This window comes from Malus sylvestris, chromosome 6, assembly GCF_916048215.2.
Source record: "Malus sylvestris chromosome 6, drMalSylv7.2, whole genome shotgun sequence".
NCBI lineage: Eukaryota > Viridiplantae > Streptophyta > Magnoliopsida > Rosales > Rosaceae > Malus > Malus sylvestris.
Window position 1 is genome coordinate 1,858,701 of NC_062265.1, and position 23,062 is coordinate 1,881,762.

At 39.6% G+C, this 23,062-nt stretch overlaps 2 protein-coding genes across 2 annotated transcripts; one reads left to right on the forward strand and one right to left on the reverse strand.

The window, feature by feature from the left end:
- Positions 1-5,790: 5,790 nt before the first annotated feature.
- On the reverse strand, positions 5,791-9,394 carry LOC126627193 (replication protein A 70 kDa DNA-binding subunit E). Its single transcript, XM_050296630.1, has 2 exons — positions 8,895-9,394; positions 5,791-8,508 (listed from the first exon to the last, which is right to left on the reverse strand). The coding sequence occupies exons 1-2, from the start codon at positions 9,191-9,193 to the stop codon at positions 6,198-6,200; spliced, it is 2,610 nt and encodes an 869-aa protein (XP_050152587.1). The 5' UTR covers positions 9,194-9,394; the 3' UTR covers positions 5,791-6,197.
- Positions 9,395-9,812: 418 nt separating this feature from the next.
- LOC126627198 (uncharacterized) lies at positions 9,813-22,734 on the forward strand. The gene is made up of 5 exons (XM_050296641.1): positions 9,813-10,237; positions 10,597-10,727; positions 11,220-11,345; positions 11,521-11,648; positions 22,071-22,734. Exons 1-5 carry the CDS (start codon positions 10,045-10,047, stop codon positions 22,369-22,371), a joined length of 879 nt encoding a protein of 292 aa, XP_050152598.1. The 5' UTR covers positions 9,813-10,044; the 3' UTR covers positions 22,372-22,734.
- The last annotated feature ends 328 nt before the right edge of the window (positions 22,735-23,062 follow it).

The window sequence follows — 23,062 nt, forward strand, 5'->3', positions numbered from 1 at the left end:
AGACTTAAATTCAGGTACTATTGCTCCAATCATCGACATATGTGTGTATTATATAATTCTCTTTTCGACGAGTTATGTTTATGCTACACTCCAATGATTGTATAAAACATGCCACCTTCCAGCTTGACACTAGCTTTAATAGGCAATAGTGACAGTTTAAATTAGCTGTAAACGTGGAATGTACATTACGTTTCCTTTATTTAATTTTCTTTTTACAGCTAAAACGTGAACACAAAAGGTATAAAAAGTAGTGAACATCACTTCTATTTTCTTTTTCGTCGTTAGTGAATCAAACGATGATAGTTGGAGATGTTAAAATACCCATGTGTGTTTTTTAGTTCTAAAAAAGGTAAACTATCGTAACTTGACCACTATCTGATCCTTTTTTAGAAAAAATTATCGAGCTCAGTGTCAATAAACTTCACTTCGAGGATATAATATTCCCTCCATTGCTATATTTTTCTTTGATTTAGTTAGTTTGGATTGCGCTAGGGATTTCAAATTTTAGTTACTAGCTACAATACATGCATTTGTGCAATATAGTTATTATGTCACAGTCATATATGGTATTATCTCAGTTTAATTGTATGTATAACCGTTATATAGTGAATGTATTGCATGAATTATAGTCGAGTCTCAAACTTTTAAAAGCTTAAACTACTTATTTCTATTTTTCTTATAACAAACAAATAAATATAAAATACACCACCGACATGTTAGTCTCCTTTTTGACCTTTTCTTTTCCCTTTTATGTTCATTGGTTTGGATGGGATCTGACCTTTTTCCTTGCGTTGGTATTTGTTATACTTTGCTTATAGAATTATCCTTAATTTGGGGATAAATAAAGAAGAATAAAGAAAAGGTCATTCAGGCAAGTAGTGAGAACTTTATTGCCGTACCAATTCCTTGGACCATATTCTGAGGAAATGAGATTCTTTTCCTTCTCTGTGCCTGGAATCAATGGATTCTGAGTTTCGTATCACTTAATTTAAATTATGCAATCCTTAATAGCTCATGTTATGACTCATCTCACATAAAATATGGCTTTAAATCTTTCTTTCTCTTTCTTCAATGACCCGAATTTCTAAGTCTTTGAGCTTTAGATACAAAAAGGAGGATGAGAACTTCATCTTATTATAAACTAAATTATTGTCCCATTTAAATGAGTAACATTGACTCGGCCACGAAGTTCGTTAATTGACATCGTAAAATATTACAGTGAATGACCGATTCCAAATTTTATATTTTGGTCTGAGTCTCCCGCCTGCAGCAAGGCAACTAAATAGAATGAAAAATGATATGATTAAGGTTTGTATCTCGAATTGAGTATCTGAATCTTCCGTATCAGGTTTTTGAACTTAGAAAACTAATTTTTAACTTTTTTGGGTTAATTTAATAAAAATTCATTGGTATCATTTTATTAGTGTAATATAAACACGTTCAAATATAATATCATACTTTTATATTGTTATTATATCGTTCACACTCTATAATATAAAGGTAAACTTTCGTATTGGAATACAAGCGTTACTATGTCTAAATAATTATAACGTTATAATATTGTGTAATTTCATGACATTCCTTAATAATAACTTATGTCTATACTGAATAAGATGTTCATGATCTAACTATAAATAATGTCATGTCGACTGTTGTCGATAGCTTTTGAGTGAGCATTTCAACATATGCCGAGTGAGCATATTGGAAAGATGCTCATAGCTACGCATGCAAAGGCACTAGCAGCTACCCTATTCAGTGCCCATAAAGGCAATTTATCGAACAGCTGGACATCAGCTTTCAGTGACATCTCAGATTGTCAAAAAGGCAGCTCGCTCTTTTATAAAAAAAATTATAAACTTGAAGGTGTCAACTAACACACCTTTCTACAAAGTGGATTCACCCCTACGTAATTACATATTTTCCAACGTAATAGCGCATAAACAAGAGGGCATTGTCTAAACCAAAACTCAAAAATTTCATATATGGACACTACTCGTAAAAGGAGTAGGATTATCTTCCCTCTTTTTTTCCCTTCCCTCCTATTTGAATGGTCACGGTTGGCCACGTCAACATCTTATATTAATTTTTTATAGCAAGAGAAATACAAAATAAAAGAATGTGAGAGAAGAGGATGAAAGATGATGGAAAAATGAGGGGAGAGAATCCTAGTTGCTCGTAAAAAAGGACTATCCTATCTATTTGGGAATGGACAAGAATTGTCTGCCCTCCACTTCCGGTGCCCTCCTGTTTGTGTGATCACGGTTAAGCCACGTCAACATTTTATATTACTATTCATTTTTGTCTTATTATATCTATAAAAAAACAATATAAAATGTTGCGTAATTTAACCGTGACCATACAAAATAGGAGGGCACCGAAAGTGGAGGGCAGACAATCCTTCTCCTTTGGGAATAATATTAGAACTCCAGTCTAGCAAGTAGGTTCACATTTGCCTACACAGCTACACAAATTCCTATGTTATTTTGTGCTAAAACACAAATTGTATTAGCAACTCGAGCACTACTATTACAATCAATATTTTATATTAATCTACGCTAAGAAAAAAGTGAAGAGTTTAAATCAAAATTGTAGCGGTTAAAGAGAAAGATCCTAACTACCAGATTAATTTACAACTTGCCCAACACAACTAGCTATAAATTTATGCTTGTCGCCAACCCAATTGCCTAATGAAAAAAGTTGGCCACTCCAAAACTAGCAAACCAAATAAGTTATTTACAATTTGTTTGTTGTTCTACCCAAAAAAAAAAAAAAAAAGAGTAAATGTAAAGCTTGAGAAACCTAATGGTATATTTTAATATAAAGCGGTGTTATTTACACACCTATTTTTACTTCTTACACACATCTCTTAATTTTCGACTATCAGATCAAATGGATGGAAGAAGATTGATGAATAAAAATTAACAAGAGTGTGTGAGAAGTAAAAAGAAATATGTGAATAACACTAACCTTTAAGATAAATCGTATAGCTATTCGTTTGATGTTCCCTACTTGGGGAAGTAGGTATAGTTTGTCAACTCAATTGTTTTGGAATGTGAGCATCACTCCTAAAACCAATCGGCAATATGAGGGAGAGGACAAGAGTTATTTAAACTATGAAGCAAGACTTCACTTCCTTGATGTAATTAGTAGTGGACCACTGACTCGACTATGAAATCTTAACACTGAGGAATTTTATAATGAAACGCAAAACTTGTTAGGCTGTGCATGTTATTAAGCTAAGACAATATAGATGTGACTAAGAATGGACCACTGACTCGACTATGAAATCTTAACAGAAATTTGGCTATAAATTATTAAATTACAACGTATAACATGGGTCTTTCAAAAGATTAGAGTTGTACATTATCACCAAAAATGATAGAGAAAAAGATAGAAGAAACCTGGTCACATGGTATGGGGCCCTCCAAATTGAAAATCAAGGCTTAAAAGGATTAGAAGGAGAAAGTAAGGACAAAGAGTCGGTGATGCAGCTTGATGAACTCAACGCGGACTGATTCAGTGTGTCTATTAACACGACATGTCGCTATTTTGAGTAAATTGACTTATTATATATAATATTATAAAAATAAATTATAGATGGAAGAGATTCCTTCAAAGTCACCAAATCAAGTTATCGAGCATTTGAAATTTGATCAAATGATTAGAAACAAAGAAGTTAGTAAAAACTTTTAAAAATTATAATAATCTTTAATTGTTAGATCAAATTTCAAGAGTCCAAATCACTTAATTTGATGGTTTTGGAGGAAAGAGATCCGGAGAGATCACTTTACGGAAGAGAGAAAGTGGGAGGGAACATGCTTATTTTTGGCATCCATCAAATCTCGCACTCCATACGGCATTTGCATGTGCATCTGCATGTGTTTGTGTGTGGCAACGAAAGAGAAAGGCCTTTTCGCCCTGGAGAGATTTTTCTATGTATCTGCAACACAAGAGTGTATACTATTTTATATTATAAAATTGTACATTGTATTTTATAATATAAGATTGTACACTGTATTTTATAATAGAAGTGAAGAGAGGATTTTTGAAAAGGGAAGCGACTTTCACACACTATTTTTAACTTCTTACATTTTCTGTTTAATTCTGGTTGTGAAACTCGAATAATTTATTCAATCTGATGATCATAAATAAGGAAGAGTGTGTTAAAAGCTAGAACCGTCTACTTATATTACAAAAATGTTACCCGTACTATATATTTATATAATCTCTCTAATAGAAATGAAACTCACATGTATTGGTGGGTCATACCTCTATTAAAATGATGGTACAAATATATGATTAGTGAAACGTTACTCCTTATATTATAACACGTAATATACTACATCGTACTCATGTTCTCTCTCCAAACATTAATCTACTTTTAGGACAAATGCCAACAGTGTGTGTGTGACCATGTTACGGACGGCATTCTGGATCTTCTTATTGTATATAAGCTCCCTCCCATACGCTAATGTACAAGGCCGACCAACATATCCTCTTGGAAATTAACCAAAATAAAAACATATAACCCTTTGAGCATTTTATGCGCATACTTATGAACTTCCGAGCGATGCACTCCAAAAACAATGATAATTTCTTTAGCTATTTGTTCCATAGAATCTTCCCTGGTCTCTTTCGCACGGCAGAATCATGGATTTTTCAAGGGGAGGGGTAAATTATTAGTAGTAAACAAGGAATCTAGTAATTAGAGAAATTGTAATCACACATTTTTCTTCTTGTACACACATTCTATTCTGTTTCCAATGATCTGACTAAATAAATGAAATAAAAACAACATATATGATTAGGCAAGTTCTTTTAAATTAACTAAAAATACTTTCAGATCACCAAAAGTGCTTATGAATATGATTTAAAGAAAAAGAAGTGCTTCTAGGTTCCAAAAAGCACTTGAAGGGGAAAAACTTGTTTCCAGATAGCACTCGCATTTTTATTAGAAATTCACTAGGCTTCTAATAGAAGCACTTTTATTAAAAATGCTTCTGAGTAGAATTTTAAAAATAAAAAAAAAAGCAATTCGAAACTAACACTAAATTGGGTGGTTACTTTTCCCTAACATTATGCTCCAGCATGGACTGGCTCTAGCTCTCAGATGGGCCCAAATTTCGTTTGAGCAATTTTGGGCTCAATACCGCTAAACAGATTTTCTCTCCTGCCCACAACTTTTTGTGCGTATGGCTTGCAACCGGTTGGGTCGATAAAATCAACAAAAATTCCTTGAAATTGCACGAGTGACACTATTGCCGGTTGCCACTCCCAACCAACTTTTAAGTCCTCCAAGCATTCGAAACTTAGAGGTCTTCAGCAGCATGAACTTGGATTTGAAGAGTCCAGTCAAATGCATGACATGAGTACTGAAATCTTACGAGGACGGCAAAGTCGTCGAGAAATAAGCAAGAAGAAATGAGAATAAAATTGTTTGAGAGAAAGAGACCGTACTCAACTCAAACTTCAACCAAACTGCACTTTCCGCAATGGCGTCAAATCAACATTGGATGGTAGAAGAGAAATAGAATGTACAATCAACAATGACGCGCTGCCAATCCGACAAGACATGCATCTATTGTAGCCTGTAGGAGGAGAAATTGAAAACCCAAATAAAATGCAACCTGTATCTGCAAATTTGGCTACTTCAGCCTCAACTGAAAGGGCTTTACAAAATGCATTTCTTGATGGGAAACAACCCATGCATGCTCAAAATGGTTAGAAATGGTGAGATAAATAAACCAACACATAATTAAATGGTTAGAAATGGAGAGATGAACCAACACATACTTAAATTGGGCAACCGTACGCAGACCCTTATAGCATGGGATTTCATTAAGCTTTTCTAACCAGTATAAGCAATACCTTTACAAAAGAGTAAAATAAAACCAAGATCCATGAAATTAAGACATAAAAACATATTAGGTAATAACAAAGAGTCTGAGGCGTTCTCACCAAAGCTTCTCTTTCAAAACATGATTCTGAAGTTGGAAGGATTGATTCAAATAAAGGCTAAAAGTTCGGTTCAGCTCCAACCTAACCATGGTTCAACCCTCTGCTGCTACAAGGGAAAAGTTCACCTACTCAAAATCCCATAACCAAGAAGCACATCCGACGCCCAGCAAAGGACGCTGATCAAGTGTCCATCTATTATACAAACCTTGTCCAAGCAAACCTCAAAAGCGACCGACCTCTTAATTTGAAACACCATATGTCCCACGGTTGATTCCGCTGCTTCCATAAGCTGGAGTAGTGTTTAACCCAGGACAGTCTCTTGCCCAGTGTCCAGGTTGGTGGCATTTGTAGCATTCACCAGAAGTATTGCTGATACCTGGCCTAGAAGACACTCTATTGTTATAGCCCACTCCTGATGACTGTCCTGCGCCATTCATTACAGTTGGGCAGTTCATTGAGCTATGGCCAGCATCCCCGCAACTCTTACATATTTGATATGAACCAGCAGAACCCCCTGAAAGAAACGTACCGCCATACTGATTCCCATGGTGACCCGCTTGATTTTCTGGTGCTCCAAATTCTCTACCAGCATTGTTACTATAACCAACATTCACAGCAGGGGTGGGCTGTCTAATTGCAGTGTTCCCGACTCCAGCAACATTCATTCCGGCGCTAGGCATTAGATTGTCCCCTTTGGAGGCAGAAGAACTAATATTTTCCATCTTAAGTTTATCCATCAATTCCAAATGAAATCTAGCATGCGATGAATGGTTCACTTTCTCGGCTTTGATAACTGTTGATTTTACACGTTGCTCATCACTAAAAGTCTCCTCCTTTACTTTCAACTTGAAAATGAATTTGGTAAAGAGAACCTTCTGAATGATTTCTGCAAACTTCTCATCATCTTGCTCTTCAAATTTGATAAAATACAAATCTTTTGCAGGTATTCCCATGATTTCCTCACCACCCTCCTGAAATGCAGTTACCCATGTTGAGTCAGTATGGTCCTGTATCTGAAACTGGAGTATATATCTGTAGTCACATGCTTCTACGGACTCATTGCATCTTTCACACCTCCAAGTCCCATCTCCATTATTTGTAACCTTTTTGCTGCATTGTCGATCACCAATCATGAGTGGGCATGCTGAATAGCAAAAACTATCAACCTTTATAAATGAAATGGTTGCACCAACTGTGATCCAATCTGGCTTCTCGGAAGTCCCTAGCTTCTCATCTTTAATTTGGGATAACGTCTTTCGGTTCTCTGTTCTACCCACACCTGCCGTTTCCCTGGAAATAGAGATACATGAGGTATTCTTTCCTTCCTTCTCAAACCAGTTCCTCACCTCCTGAGCCTTCTCGATATTAGGCTCTATCAGAAGCTGACTTGTGGAAATGGTCCCCACCGCCTTCCCATTGAAGTCATTGACTCTAGCACCTTTTACAGCAAGCACCGGGAATAGACCAGAATCACACATAACCTGCAGTCTTTGTCCTTCTGCATTGCACAAATTTCCCCAAAGAGTTACTTCAACACTACGACCAGACATGTCCTTCAAGTGGAGGGTTCTCTTCTGAGTCTCAACACCATTTTTCCTCATTATAGAGGCAGGGGGACTGATAAATGATACCACACCTATTACATCCACAATAGTGTTGTTCTCCAAGCCTTCAACAAGATTTATTGGACTGAAATTGAAATTATGATGTGGAATCGAACCATCATCCTCAAAACATGACTGTATTACTGATGAGTTATCTAAAAGAATTTCATGGTCATTGTTGAGGTGGTTGAAATTCTTTTGAGCTGGTTTTAAACTACCCCTGGAGACCAAATAAATCTTACCAACTTCAATCTGGTTGTAGAATTGATCAGCCACAGCATTAAAACAGGTTGCTCGAATTTCTCCATTATGAGCATCAAGAAGATCAAAAGAAAATACTTTCCCATCGCCACGAGTATTGTTATAGCGCCTAAGTTCTCCTTTAGCTGTCACTCTAGCCTTGATTGTCCACCTTCCTTGATATGGATTCAGAGCAGCAATTGGCATTATTCTTGGAGGAGCATCATTTTTGGCAACTGGTCCTCTATTAGTATACACCGGAGGTGGCTGCTGATATGCGGGCTGAGGTGGGCGGGCATATGAATTTGGTGGTGGCTGAGGAACTTCAGATCTAGGGTTGTGAAAACCTATGCTCTGATTGCCATATGACCCACTTGATGGTGCTGATCCAGGAAAACCAAATCCAGACTCTGGTTTAGGGTAATTGGAAGGTGTATTCATAGTAGCATTTCTTCCTGGCTCAGCATTACTAGAGTAAGCACTAGCTGCACTACCAAATGATTGATTTACTCTAGGCTGTTCTGGAGTAGCCCCCGTGCCAGTTTGATGAACTGTGCTGCCAGAATTTGCAGTGCCACCAAGAGATTGAGAATTTCCAGGTGACGTCCCTGACGACTGTGCATTCGAATACTTAGGTCCCGGTACAGGATTGCCAATGAAATCACATTTGTCAAGCACCAAATCCAATTCAATTATAATGATAATCCTGCAAACCGTAACCCAAATATGAATAATTCCATTTAACATAACAAAAGTAATTGCACAATCGGAAAGAACAAACAATTACAGATATAACGAAACAAAATGTTAACCAACCAAACCATCATCAATGCTTCTCACCAGACTGCAAATAGCGTACTAACTGAAACCAAATCACTAGAGTACTAAATTCTTAATCAACTAAACCCGTAAATTCGATAACCCTTTTTCTCTCCGTTCCCTAGAAAATTCCCAAACAGAAAACAAAAACTTCAAACCGAATCGAGTCAAAACAAAAATAAATAAATAATACCCCATCTGTAAAATTTCGCAAACGAATCGAAAAAAAAGGAGTGAAATTGGAAAGGGATGAAATAGTATAAGAATACTTACAGGCGGTTTTGGATTGCGTTGCAGGTGAACTGTTTGAGGCAGACGATGGAGCCGCTCTGAAGCATACCTTGCCGAACCAGTGTGTTCTTCTGGGTGCCCAGCATCCCCTGCTGGTAGTGCGACCCGTCGGAGATCACAACCCTGTATCTCTCCTTATCTTGGCCCGGCTGAGCTCCATTTCGCGCCGCCGTATGGACCAGCTTCACGTCCATCACTTGCAGGATGGGCTGAAAGCTCCCGTCGTTGAGCTCCTCTGTGCACATCTTCATTATCGCCCCTTCTGTTAACCTCACATCCATCGTCGAAACAGGGTAACTGGCCGTTTGGTAGCCGAGAAAGTTGATCGATTTGGGAGAATAGAGAGAGATAGTGCAAAGATTGGGGCTTTGGAGTGTATAGAGAGGGAAAACCGAAACCCTAAAAAACTGACGAATCGAAATCGAACCGAAAGCGCTAGAAAGTGTAATAATTTGAGAGGGAAAATGAGAAGGCGTTTGTTTAAAGGGTACAGCTTCTGTGAAAATGCCGGATATATCCCCTAGTATTACGCGCGGGTGCACGGATTGCCATGTACGCCACTCCGAAACAAAGGTATGCCGCACGGCACACGGTGCACTTGCATTTCGGCCACGTCAGAGACACACAAATTGTGAGTACATTTGGTAAATTGGCTTTTGGTTGAAATGTGGTTCGTATGTATTGTGTGATTGTCTATATTTTATCGAAATTTAAATATTTTCAAATTTAAATATTCATTTTATCCAAATTGTTTTAATAAAGTTCATGAAATATAAGCATGTTAATTAATAGTTAATATTATTTTTATTAATATTATAAATTTTATTAATTTAAAATAAAATTACCTGAGGAAATCTTAAAATTGAGCAGAATATATAAACAAATTAAGAGGGAAAAACAGGATTGAAAAAAAAAAAAGAGAGAAAAGAAGCGAAGCGACCAAATAGTTGATTTGAATCTTTCGCAGAAACGACAAAGAAAAAGAAAAACAAATCAATAATTCCTCTTCTTCCTTCTGTTCAGTGCTCTTGGGGACTGGGTATTCCGATCACCGGATAAATGGTTCCGGTGGCCGGACCTTTTGCAGAAAAACCCACGAATTCCCTTTAATTTACGCGATATACCAAGCTTAATGGATTCTGAGGAGGCCTCTGCGAAGGGCAGCGTGGCCAATTTAATACTCCGGTGGTCTCTGTGTCTCCTTCTCCCTATCCTTGCTTTCTTTTCACTATCGCTTTTCGTCGCTTTCGTCGCCGTTTTCGTCGCCGATTCCTCAATTCCGAGCCCAATTTCCGTGCCCTCTCAGTGCAGGATCGTCTCAAGCAGTGAGTTTATTTATTTATTTAATTTATTTTAATAACTATGATATTCTTGAATGTCACTGTTTGTTGACTTCGAAATGAGAATTCGAATTAGCAGATTAGGGTTTTTGCAATCTGCTTTTGATTGTTTAGCTGTAACAAATATAGCTGTTTTCCTCTGGTTAGAGTACTGAAAAACTTGTATATGCATATAGTTTTAATACATTTTTTCAACCAAATTTGCTAATTACAATCACCTTTTTTCTGTTAAAATTACGCAGATATATGTTCGGTTTTCGGAAGACAAGGATCTGTTGCTAGTTAGTTTATTATCTATCACGAAATCATAATAATCGAGTTGGAGCGGTTTTTCGTTTTTGCAGGTGTTGATCTTAAGTCATCTAAGGTGTGTGAGCTTGGATTGTTCAATTATAAAGCCAAGCATGTGTTTTATCCTTTTGAGGGAAGAAGATTTCGTTGCCGTTATGATTACTACTGGGCTTCAATTTTTAAGGTTACTATAACAATCCTTCTTGGCATGCAGTATGCTAATTATAGGCAACTAGTAATAGCAATTTCTGATTGCATAGCTTTACCTTCCACATGTAATTTGTAGTTGGAACTTTGTGTTATTAGAGATTTGGATTCGAGTGTGTCTCTGTTAGTTTTTTCTTCAAGTTTGAGGTAAATGCAGTTCATCCGTGAACCAAAAGAGCACTATGAAAGATTCTATGTGGATGATAGAATGGCATTTGGCAAGTGGGTGTTGTAGTAAACTGGTAACGTCACTGTTTTTTAGTTTGAAGAAATTATGCTTTATGGTCATGCTATGATGTTTCCTGTAACCCTTGATAAACTTGACACGAGTCAAACCACGAAACATTAACACTAGTCATATTGGTTTCTAGCTAATTTCATACCACATGAATTGAGAATGGTATGTGGTAGTATCTGTTTGGCATGTTCTGATCATTCAAATATTAATTCTTCTGTTTCCTGACTGCAGGTGGAATACAAAGATCAGTCTTCTGGTCAGACTCAGCTTGCATTAGCTGAGGCTCCAGATGAGGCCCTTCCTCTTAATTGCAGACCTAATTTTGGTGCTGCATGGCTGACCAAAGACAAATTCAAGGTATGTTGGAAGGCCTTTACATTTGCATACGCTGCGGTCAGCTTAATTATTATTGCATTTTTGGTTAAAATTAATTTGTATGAATTCCACATTTACTATGAAGATAACGTCATGGCTGAACATTATGGTTCTCAACTCCTTGATAGAATTCTTTTTAATTTCTCATGTTTGTTAGGTCAATGAAACTTATGACTGCTGGTACACATATGGCATTTCCAAAGTAAGCTTATATCATGATGGTTTCTTCAGTTGCCAAGCTAAAGATCCGTCTACATTTGAGATGATTAGAAGATATTGCATCTTGTGAGCAAACTGACTTCCTTATTTCTTTGGACTTTTTTCTTATTCCTTTTTAGCTAATCAGTTTTGTTCTATTTTTATGGATATTATTTCATGGGACCAAATTAGTTCCAAAGAATGTGAGTTTTTCGATAACTTCACTTAATTACATAAGTACATTAGGATAGCCTTTCTAGATAGATTGCTTGTCTCATAAGCAAGGTAATACATCAGCGTAGCTGGATATATTGGTTCCAAAAACATGGAAATAATATCATAAAATTCAAAAAACGATACATGAAAATTCTGAATGAAACTCCAATCTACTATTTGATTAAAAAGCTATAGAAAAACTTAGTTGCATTGTAGGTTTGCATTATTTAGTGTACATAGAGAGCTTGCTGAGAGACATCATTACTGAAAAGTTTTTTATGCTCAATTGAATTTGACTGCATATATTTCAAAATCTTAGTTTTATAATAATTTAAGACAATTGTTTGCACTGTATACTTTGCATGCTGAGTTTGACAAGCAATTAGTACTACTTAGAGTTCTTAGGGGTATAAACATTTTATACTAAAAAAGGTATCCAAGCGAACTGGAATTTTGGAGCTCGCTTCTAGGTTGTCTATATTGAAGAATCCTAGCTTCTTTTCATGGTAGATCAGATGCTAGAAGGTAGTGGGTTTGTTTGTTCATGCATACTTAGAGAGTTACTTGTGTATCCATCTCTTCCCAGTTTTCTTGAAAGGCTATGATACCTCCTAAGGTGAACTTTTTGCTTGGATAATTCCCTGTGCGTGGGCTAATCCCTGTGCTTTGGCCCAAAGGAGAGACCTAATTCTTATTGTTCTTCCCAGTGGTGCAGTATGTTTTAAAGGAAAGGGTGAAATTAAAGATCATCTTTTCCTTAACTATCCTCTAACTTCATATTTTTGGTTGAGGTTAGTTCGGCAATTCCTGGTGGTTGCTTTTCTCTCTATTGTGAAAGACAGAAAGTGTTTGGTAGTGAAACAAAGGCAAAGGAATTTTAGGGTTCCAATTAGCATTTTTTTTCCGGTAATTTGGTTGGAGAGTGGTTGGAGGAAGTGTTATGGGATAGAGTATTATTTTTTACTTCCCTTTGGGTTGCGACTTACTGTTTCATCTGCATTTTGAGATATGCCGCTTTCTTTTATATTGAAGATTGGCGAGCAGCTGTTTTTCTATTTTTATTCGATCAATAGTCTACACTAAATCAATCTAAACTACAGGGAGGGAAATTCAAACTTGAGTGCAGACTACAAAGGGGGAAGCACGTAGCTCTAGCCTACTTGAGATAGAAAATCAATTTTTGATGGGGTTCTGTTTGTAGTGAATGGTCTTCTGTTCTTTGTTTCTTATTTTTGTTGCTTTATTGTAGATTGGTGGACTAGTTTTAACTGTGACGAATCAAAATAAAAAGCAGAATCCCTGTTGTAAGCAACAGAAAAACATTTGGAGATAAAACTATAGAACCAAAGCTGGAAATGAAGACAATTGAGTTCTAGGAAGGAGACCTAAGAGGGTTCCAGGTGGGTGATGCATTGTTTTTCCTTTGCGGTTTTGGCTTCGTCCCCGCACTTGTATTTTTTATCGCTTTTTGTCTTTAACAAAATTCAGAGATAGGGCACCAGGGTGGTCGTTCTATCAGGGAGTTATCCCTTTCTAATCACCTTGAGTTGGAAGGAAGTAGCCTACTTTGTAGTCGATGGCTAAATCCTGAGTTCTTGGTTCTTGCTGACCGTCTTGTGCGGGTTTAGAGAGTGGCTACTATGGTAGACCAATGACCAAGCCTTATGTATAGCTCGACTCACCTATCCATTATCATCCTTTAAAAAAAAAAAGAGTTCTAGGAAAGAGACCTAAGAAAAGCTCTTTAATTTGATTTCTGGAATAAATTGATAAACAACTGCACATATCATTAAGAGGAGGTGGCGTATAGTGAGGAATAGTTATCAAATAATACTCTTCATGCTAATTTGCATGAAATCGTTAATAAACCAGGTATATGGAGCTTTTGTTGGTTGAGTTTGTTTCTGGTGGTAGTTATAGCAAGAACGTGGCACTGATTAACTTCATCCCTAACTGTAATCATCTGTTTTCATGAGTAAGTAGTTGGCTTCATCCCACAATACATTTGATTGTGATCGGTGAGGTGGTTTAGGTGAAGGAAATATGGTATGCATATGATTACTTGGATTTTAAATACATATAAGCCACAGCTTTCTTATCAAAAGAAACTCTTGGATCTGATGCTGCATGCATGTAAACCATGGGCTTTGTACCAAAAGGTTCTGAAGGAATGGAGAGAGTATTTGTGTGCAAATCTGAGAAAGGACTATCTCATCATGGTTCACTGCAAAAGAGTTTGTCTTGGCACCCTTTTTTTCCATGTCAACCTATTGCATGGGCTTTGTACCAAAAGGTTCTGAAGGATTGGAGAGAGTATTTGTGGGAAAATCTGAGAAAGGACTCTCTCATCATGGTTCACTGCAAAAGACTTTGTCTCGGCACCCTTTTTTTCCATGTCAACCTATTGCATGTGCATTTTTTTTCTTCTACAGGCAGGCCTTCGCCCATGAGCGGTAGGTCTCGGGTTCGAGACTTGGGAGCAGCCTCTCCATAAATGGGGGTAAGGCTAGCCGACATTCACCTCTCCCAGACCCTGCATAAAGCTGGAGCCTTGTGCACTGGGTACGACCTACGACCTTTACAGGCAGGCAGCGAGCTGTTTTAGCGGCGTGTTTATGGAGATAAGTGAGCAAGGGTCGCTGTATCTCCATCGGCACCCGGATGCAGTGTTAAATGAGCAAGGGGGCCATAGAAACTTCTTTTCGAACGACTCCACTCAAAGTTGTTTGGGAGCATATGCTCCTATCAACTTTACACGGGACACACAAAAGAAGTACTTTGATCCTATTAAACGGGGGAGGGTGAAGAAGCTAGGACAGAAGGGTAGAGCTCAAGAGAGCAAAATGCGTTTAGGAACGTGGAATATAGGAACCTTAACGGGAAAATCTATGGAAGTAGTGGAAGTTATGGTAAGGAGAAGGATAAATATTATGTGCCTACAAGAAACTAAGTGGGTTGGTAGTAAGGCAAAGGATCTAGAAAACTCAGGGTTTAAACTTTGGTATTCGGGCACAAATAGAACGAGAAACGGTGTTGGCATCATCGTGGACAAGACCTTGACACAAGATGTTGTAGATGTCAAGAGGGTAGGAGATAGAATCATGGCAATCAAGATTGTAATAGGACAAGAACTTATCAATGTGATTAGTGCGTACGCACCTCAAGTAGGGTTGGATACGAGTTCGAAGGAGAAATTTTGGGAAGACCTTGGAGACTTGGTGCAAGGAATTGCTCAGACGGAGAAGTTATTTATAGGAGGAGATTTAAATGGACACGTGGGCAGGGAGACAGGCAACTATGGAGGTTTTCATGGTGGCCATGGTTTTGGGGAGAGAAACGAGGATGGGGAAGCTATCTTGGATTTTGCAATGGCATATGATCTTTTCTTAGCCAACACCTTCTTTAAGAAGAGAGAAGAACATGTGATCACCTACAAGAGTGGGTCGTCAAAAACACAAATAGATTTTCTTCTAATGAAGAAAGGGGATCGTATAACTTGTAAGGATTGCAAAGTTATACCAGGAGAGAGCGTGGCTAATCAACATCGCTTGTTGGTGATGGATGTACATATCAAAAGAGTGAGACAAAAGAACAAGACTTGGAAGTGCCCAAGGACTAGATGGTGGAATCTAAAAGAAGAAAAACAAGCCATTTTCAAAGAGAAAGTAATCACCCAGTGTGTGTGGGATAGAGAGGGGGAAGCTAGCCAAATGTGGGATTCCATGGCTAGTTGTATTCGAAAAGTAGCAAAAGAGGTATTAGGAGAGTCCAAGGGCTTTGCCCCACACCAAAAGGAATCTTGGTGGTGGAATGAGGAGGTACAAACAAAGGTGAAGGCTAAGAAGGAATGTTGTAAAACCTTATACAAGGATAGGACTGATGAAAATGGTGAAAGGTATAGAAAAGCGAAGCAAGAGGCGAAGAAAGCTGTGAGAGAAGCTAAGTTAGCGGCTTACGACGATATGTATAAACGACTAGATACCAAAGAAGGAGAGTTGGATATCTATAAACTAGCTAGAGCAAGGGAAAAAAAGACAAGGGACCTAAACCAAGTGAGGTGCATCAAGGATGAGGATGGAAAGGTTCTTGCTACAGAGAACGCGGTTAAAGACAGATGGAGAGGTTATTTTCATAATCTTTTCAATGAAGGATATGAAAGGAGTGCTTCTTTAGGGGAGTTGAGTAACTCAGAAGAGTGTAGAAACTACTCTTTTTATCGTCGAATCCGGAAGGAAGAAGTGGTTGTAGATTTGAAGAAGATGAAGCATAGAAAAGCAATAGGCCCAGACGATATACCAATCGAAGTGTGGAAAGTTTTGGGAGAGACAGGTATAACATGGCTCACTGACCTTTTCAATAGGATTTTGAAAACGAAGAAGATGCCAAATGAGTGGCGAACGAGCACTTTGGTGCCTATCTACAAGAATAAGGGCGACGTACAAAATTGCATGAACTATAGGGGTATTAAGCTAATGAGTCATACAATGAAGCTCTGGGAGAGAGTCGTTGAGCATAGATTGAGGCAAGAGACACGGGTTTCGGACAACCAATTCGGGTTTATGCTAGGGCGCTCAACCATGGAGGCAATCTATCTCTTACGAAGATTGATGGAAAGATATAGAGATGGGAAAAAGGATTTACACATGGTCTTTATAGATTTGGAGAAAGCGTATGATAGGGTCCCAAGAGACATTCTTTGGAGGATTTTAGAGAAGAAAGGAGTACGAGTAGCATATATCCAAGCTATAAAGGATATGTATGAAGGAGCAAAGACTGCCGTAAGAACTCATGAAGGACAAACTGAAAGCTTTCCCATAACTGTAGGATTACATCAAGGCTCATCCTTAAGTCCTTACCTTTTTGCGTTGGTAATGGATGAGTTAACAGGACATATTCAAGATGATATTCCTTGGTGTATGCTTTTCGCAGACGATATAGTGTTGATAGATGAAACTCAGGAAGGGGTAAATGCAAAGCTTAACCTTTGGAGAGAAGTGTTGGAATCTAAAGGTCTTCGCCTAAGCCGATCAAAGACAGAATATATGGAGTGCAAGTTCAGTGCAAATGGAGGCCAAAACGAGTTAGGGGTGAGGATCGGAGATCAAGAAATACCAAAGAGCGACCGTTTTCGTTACCTAGGATCTATCTTGCAAAAGAACGGAGAATTAGATGGAGATCTCAACCATAGAATACAAGCTGGATGGATGAAGTGGAAGAGTGCATCCGGCGTGTTGTGTGACCGCCGTATGCCACTGAAGCTCAAGGGAAAATTTTATAGGACGGCAATAAGGCCGGCGATGCTGTATGGCACAGAATGTTGGGCGGTGAAGCATCAACACGTACACAAAATGGGTGTAGCGGAGATGAGGATGCTTCGTTGGATGTGTGGGCACACGAGAAAGGATAAGATTAGGAATGAGGATATTCGGGGTAAAGTAGGAGTAGCCGAAATTGAAGGAAAGATGAGAGAAAATCGGTTACGGTGGTTTGGACATGTGCAAAGAAGGCCTACTGACGCTCCGATTAGAAGATGCGACTATGGGACAGAGGTTCAGGGCCGAAGGGGTAGAGGAAGACCTAGGAAAACTTTGGAAGAGACTCTAAGAAAAGACTTAGAGTACTTGGATCTAACGAAGGACATGACACAGGACCGAGCACAATGGCTCTCTAAGATTCATATAGCCGATCCCGCTCAGTGACTTGGATTTTCCAAGTCTCCAACCGAGAAGTTTTCATCACTCAGGAAATTAAGGAAACACTACCTCAACCTACATGCTCCACTCACAAAGCTTCAACAAAAGAAAATTCAAAGAACTTAGCGAAGAAGGCTTTGGTGTAATTAACACAATACGTTGAAATGAAGGAAAGCTTATTTATTGATATCCCTGATAAGCTACAAATATGTACATATACATAAGTCAAAATAAACAAACAAGAGGGAGCCTTCACAAAGGTTGCTTAGGAGAAGTCTCAGCAGTCGGTAGAGCCCTAGAAAGAGAAGGCATCGGAGGGGGATCATTCGGAGCCTCAGTACTGGACAGAACCCTAGAAGGAGGAGGCATAAGAGGTTGATCATTTGGAGCTTCATTACGAGGTACAGCTCCAGAAGACGAAGGCAATAAATGCCTTTGGAATAAACCCACAAATCTCTGATGATCAAGTAAAACCTGACCATCAGATTCCTTCATCTGGTCAAGCTTCCTCTTCATGATTGTAGCATAGTCATGTGCGAGCCGGTGCAACTGTTTATTCTCATGCTTGAGCCCTCTAATCTCCTGTTTGAGATTCATCACTTCAGCCGCCAATGATTCAACTTGGCGGGTTCGAGCAAATAGGCGTTGGGCCATATTAGACACAGAACCTGCACACTGAACACTGAGAGCCAGAGAATCCTTAACAGCTAACTCATCAGACCGTTTGGAAAGTAGTCTGTTATCTTTGGGAGTGAGAAGGTTCCTGGCCACCACCGCAGCGGTCATATCATTCTTCATCACGGAATCCCCAACGGTAAGAGGACCAGTAGGGGAGACGAAGGATGGGCGCCATATGTTGTCTGGAGAAGGCGGAGCTGCCTCTTCAACAATGTTCAAGTCAAAACGACGGTCGGAGGGGCCAGACATTTTCAAAGGTGTTGAAGAGAGAAGAGGTCGGACAAATCAAGATCTTAGAAGTGCAAGAATGGAGCTTCTACTGGTGGAGATTCAAGTGTGCTTTGGAACTTAATGCCAGCCCCTATAAAAATCTGCACTCGACAGAGCTTCAGAAATCGAAGAGGTGCCTGCTCAAAAATCGAAGAGGCGTTTGCTTTCTCAAAAGCTGGGCTGCTCAGAAACCACGAGGGTCGATCTCAGAAATCGAAGAGGCGTTTGCTTTCTCAAAAGCTGGGTTGCTCAAAGACCACGAAGGCTGATCTTAGAAATCGAAGAGGCGTTTGCTTTCTCAAAAGCTGGGCTGCTCAGAGACCACGAGGGCCGATCTCAGAAATCGAAGTGGCACCTACTTTTCCAGCCTTGTCAGCACCTGTCACACACACACTCAGCTTTGCGGAAATTATGGGCATTCTGTCGAAGACTTCTGGTGAAGTAGAAAGCACATGAGTCCTACTGTTCAATCACCCACTTCCCACACGCAACAGTAGCTCATGGGTACCACAGATAACTTTGCCAAAGTTCTCTGCCAAAGTCGAGCACGTGAAGCTTGCAGCTCCCACTACATCGCTCTGACCAAGAAGGGTAAAAGAATAGCAAAGAAACAGCACTAACAAAGTTTAGACACATAAATTTTGAAGGTCTAACTACCATATTATTACCCACAAGGGTAAAGGAACAGTACCACTGCTGGATAATTGGAAAGTCCCTGTGTGTCAACCTTTGTGCTTCGTGGCAAGGTAGACTAGCAAACATGCCCAACCTTTACTCACATTCGAGAAAACACTCCCAACAAGAATGCTTGCTCCAAAATCGAAGAGGCACCGTCCTCCGAATCTCGAGAGCCAGACTCCCAACATGACTACTTTCTCAAAAATCGAAGAGAGGGTAAAGGAACAGTACCATTGCTGGATAATTGGAAAATCCCTATGTGTCAACCTCTGTGCTTCGTGGCAAGGTAGACTAGCAAACATGCCCAACCTTTACTCACATTCGAGAAAATACTCCCAACAAGTTTGCTTGCTCCAAAATCGAAGAGGCACCGCCCTCCGAATCTCGAGAGCCAGACTCCCAACATGATTACTTTCTAAAAAATCGAAGAGACACCGCTCTCCGAATCTCGAGAGACAGACCCCCAGCATGATTGCTTTCTCAAAAATCGAAGAGGCATCGTTCTCCGAATCTCGAGAGCCAGATCCCCGATAGGATTGCTTGTTCGAAAACCGAAGAGGCAACACTTTCCCAACTTCAAGAGCCGGATCTCCTTGGATAAAGTTGTCTGTAATCTTCACACGCAACATCACCTTTCCAGATACCACAGACCACTTTTTCAAAGTGCTCTGACAGAGTTAAAACATGTGAAGCTGGCAGCTCCCACTACCGTGCTATGACCAAGTAGGGTAAAGGAATAGCATTACTACTTGTTGTTAAGGAGACTCCTATATATGTCGACCTCCATCCCCAACGGACAGGCAGACCTGCAAAAATGCTCAACCCTTCCTCATATCTGAGAGGGCTCTCCCAACGAAGCCTTTCGAAATATTCAGCTTTCTTTCCCCCCGATAATATCTCTGCAAACAAGCTATACTAGAGCAAGAATATCTCATATCATCAGGGTTAAAAGCAAGAGTATCCCATATCATGCTTTTTCCCTGTCTTTTCCTTTGGCCTTGTTCTTATCTGCAAGACAAGGAGAAAGAGAGCAATCAGTCAGCACTTGGAATCAAGCTTCCAGCCAGGAACTGACTGCCTGGAACCCCTTACCTGATTACTTACCTGCCATTGCTCTCGAGTACTCATCTTCAACATCTTATGCTTCCAGGGAAGATACCGCATCTGCCTGAGGAACAGATAGGGCAAGGGAGAAGGATACAAGGAAGCATGTGGAGACAAGCGAAACAGCACACGTGCCGATACATCCATTACTCTGTCAAAGCAAAAGTATCACATATCAGCAGGGTCGAACGTACTCTAGATTTGATGGACTTGTTTTGACCCTCAAATTCTTCAGTCGGCCTTATACTCTGGAGGAGACCAGAAAACCCTCCAGCTCAGTTCAAGAATAAGCCTGTGGAAAGTTACTTCTTCAAAAGCAAAAGTATCCCATATCATCTCTTCTCATGTTCTTCTCTTTATCCTTCATGCTGCCTGCAAGATAGGGTGAATGTGAACAATCAGCCAGAGCTCTGATTGCTTACCTTGTCTGCCACCTCTTTCAGCAGATCCTCTAGCTCGACGACTTGGGGGACTCCTACTACATGGTTTATATCGCGCTTGACCAAGCCTGAAACTACAAGTAAGCTTCAAGTGAAATTGATACATTACCTTGTGCATCTCCACCAGTTAAAGATACCACCCCTGGATGGAGGAAGAGTACTTCCAAAGAAGATGCCACATCTACCTATGAGACAGATAAAGCAAGTCAAGACGATACCGCACTCCGATACTTAGAAGTTTCGTGATTACGAGATCATTCTCCCACAATATTTCCTAATGTCATTTGTACTAAATCATTCACTTGTACTCACTAAAGGAGAGCTTGAACCTATGTACTTGTGTAAACCCTTCACAATTAATGAGAACTCCTCTATTCCGTGGACGTAGCCAATCTGGGTGAACCACGTACATCTTGTGTTTGCTTTCCTGTCTCTATCCATTTATATACTTATCCACACTAATGACCGGAGCAATCTAGCGAAGATCACAAAAAGCGACCGTTTTCGCTACCTACGATCTATCGTGCAAGCGAACGGAGAATTAGATGGAGATCTCAACCATAGAATACAAGCTGGATGGATGAAGTGTAAGAGTGCATCCGGCGTGTTGTGTGACCGTCGTAGGCCACTGAAGCTCAAGGGAAAATTCTATAGGACGGCAATAAGGCCAGCGATGTTGTATGGCACAGAATGTTGGGCGGTGAAGCATCAACACGTACACAAAATGGGTGTGGCGGAGATGAGGATGCTTCGTTGGATGTGTGGGCACACGAGAAGGGATAAGATTGGGAATGAGGATATCCGAGGTAAAGTAGGAGTAGCCAAAATTGAAGGAAAGATGAGAGAAAATCGGTTCCGGTGATTTGGACATGTGCAAAGAAGGCCTACTGACGCTCCGGTTCGAAGATGTGACTACGGGACAGAGGTTCAGGGCCGAAGGGGTAGAGGAAGACCTAGGACAACTTTGGAAGAGACTCTAAGAAAAGACTTAGAGTACTTGGATCTAACGGAGGACATGACACAAAACCGAGCGCAATGGCGTTATAGGATTCATATAGCCGACCCCACTTAGTGGGAAAAGGCTTTGTTGTTGTTGTTGTTGTTGTTGTAGTGTCGAACATACCAATTGAGAATTTTCATTTTGTTTAGGAAAAATTTCTCCTGATAATGAATAAGTGCAGTGTATATAGAGAATTAAGTGGAGCAGTTGTGAATTTACACTTGAATAAAGGGAGTTTTAAGTAAACACTTTCGGTACTTTACTTTTTCCTGATACTATTCACTACACCTTTATTTGTCCTTTTTTCATTAAAACTAAAGTTTTTTTGGACTTTTCGTTAGTTTTCCTTTGAATAAATCCTCTGTTCATGTATGTTTTGTGTTTTGTACTTGTATGGTCTTACTTAGTAATGGTGTCTCTTATATTTCAGGGCGACGAAGATTTTACACGCCTGGATTTTCAGCCAGAAACGAAGCGTGTTTTGCAGGTGGGAAACCATAGCTGGAGTTATTAGTGGGTTTTCAACTTCTATCATCTCCATATTCTTTGTTAGACTCCTGCAGCAAATGAAATTTCGGTTGCCTCAGATTTTGGCTGCAAGAGTGCGTACTATCAGTTTCAGGCGCACTTGTTTACTTGTGGCATACATCTCTTTTGTGGGTTGGCTGGCTATCCAGTATGGGAAAAGGCTCGGCCTCCCGGAGATCATCGTTCTTCTTAAGAACTCTTGAGAAGTAGGCAGCAGAGTTTATTGAGAAGTGCTAATTCCATTTTCGTCTGCAAGGTGTTCGGTCCTAGATTCTACAAATTTGGAGTTGCAGCAACGGAGCTTATCATTCCCCTGTACAATGATATACGATTTGAGTGGGCACCGAATGTGCTTAAATATCATCTTGTTGAATAGAATATATTGAGCTCAGATAGAGATTGTATAGGCAAACTTACCTGGAGATAAAAGAGTGATAATCTTATATATGATTTGTGTACAAGTATCTCACTGAATTTCATCTATTTTTCTACACCGAAATTCGAATAATCGGTTGTCTAATGTTTTATTTGTGCTATATTGTGATGGATGTGGTTGATTTCGGGAATTCATTTCTCTACTTCGTTTTTATAGTATGAGCGATATTCACTTGGTGCGATGGCAAGTGCCTTCGCCTATGAGCGGTAGGTCTCGGGTTCGAGACTTGGGAGCAGCCTCTCCATAAATGGGGGTAAGGCTAGCCGATATTCATATCTCCCAGACCCTACGTAAAGCGGGAGCCTTGTGCACTAGGTACGACCTTTTTTTAGCGATATTCTATGCTCGTCTACACTATGAGAAGGGTTTGAACCTCAGAACGCAGTGCGTTGAAGAGGGTATGCCCTAACCACCAGGGAAATCCACTACTTTTGCTTATTTGGGTTAAAATCAAATTG

Coding starts and splice junctions, on each gene's coding strand:
- LOC126627198 (XM_050296641.1), top strand. CDS start 10,045: ATGGATTCTGAGGAGGCCTCTGCGAAGGGCAGCGTGGCCAATTTAATA. Junction 11,346..11,520: donor TGACCAAAGACAAATTCAAG/GTATGTTGGAAG, acceptor CATGTTTGTTAG/GTCAATGAAACTTATGACTG. Junction 11,649..22,070: donor ATTAGAAGATATTGCATCTT/GTGAGCAAACTG, acceptor CTTATATTTCAG/GGCGACGAAGATTTTACACG.
- LOC126627193 (XM_050296630.1), bottom strand. CDS start 9,193: ATGGATGTGAGGTTAACAGAAGGGGCGATAATGAAGATGTGCACAGAG. Junction 8,509..8,894: donor AACGCAATCCAAAACCGCCT/GTAAGTATTCTT, acceptor TACGGTTTGCAG/GATTATCATTATAATTGAAT.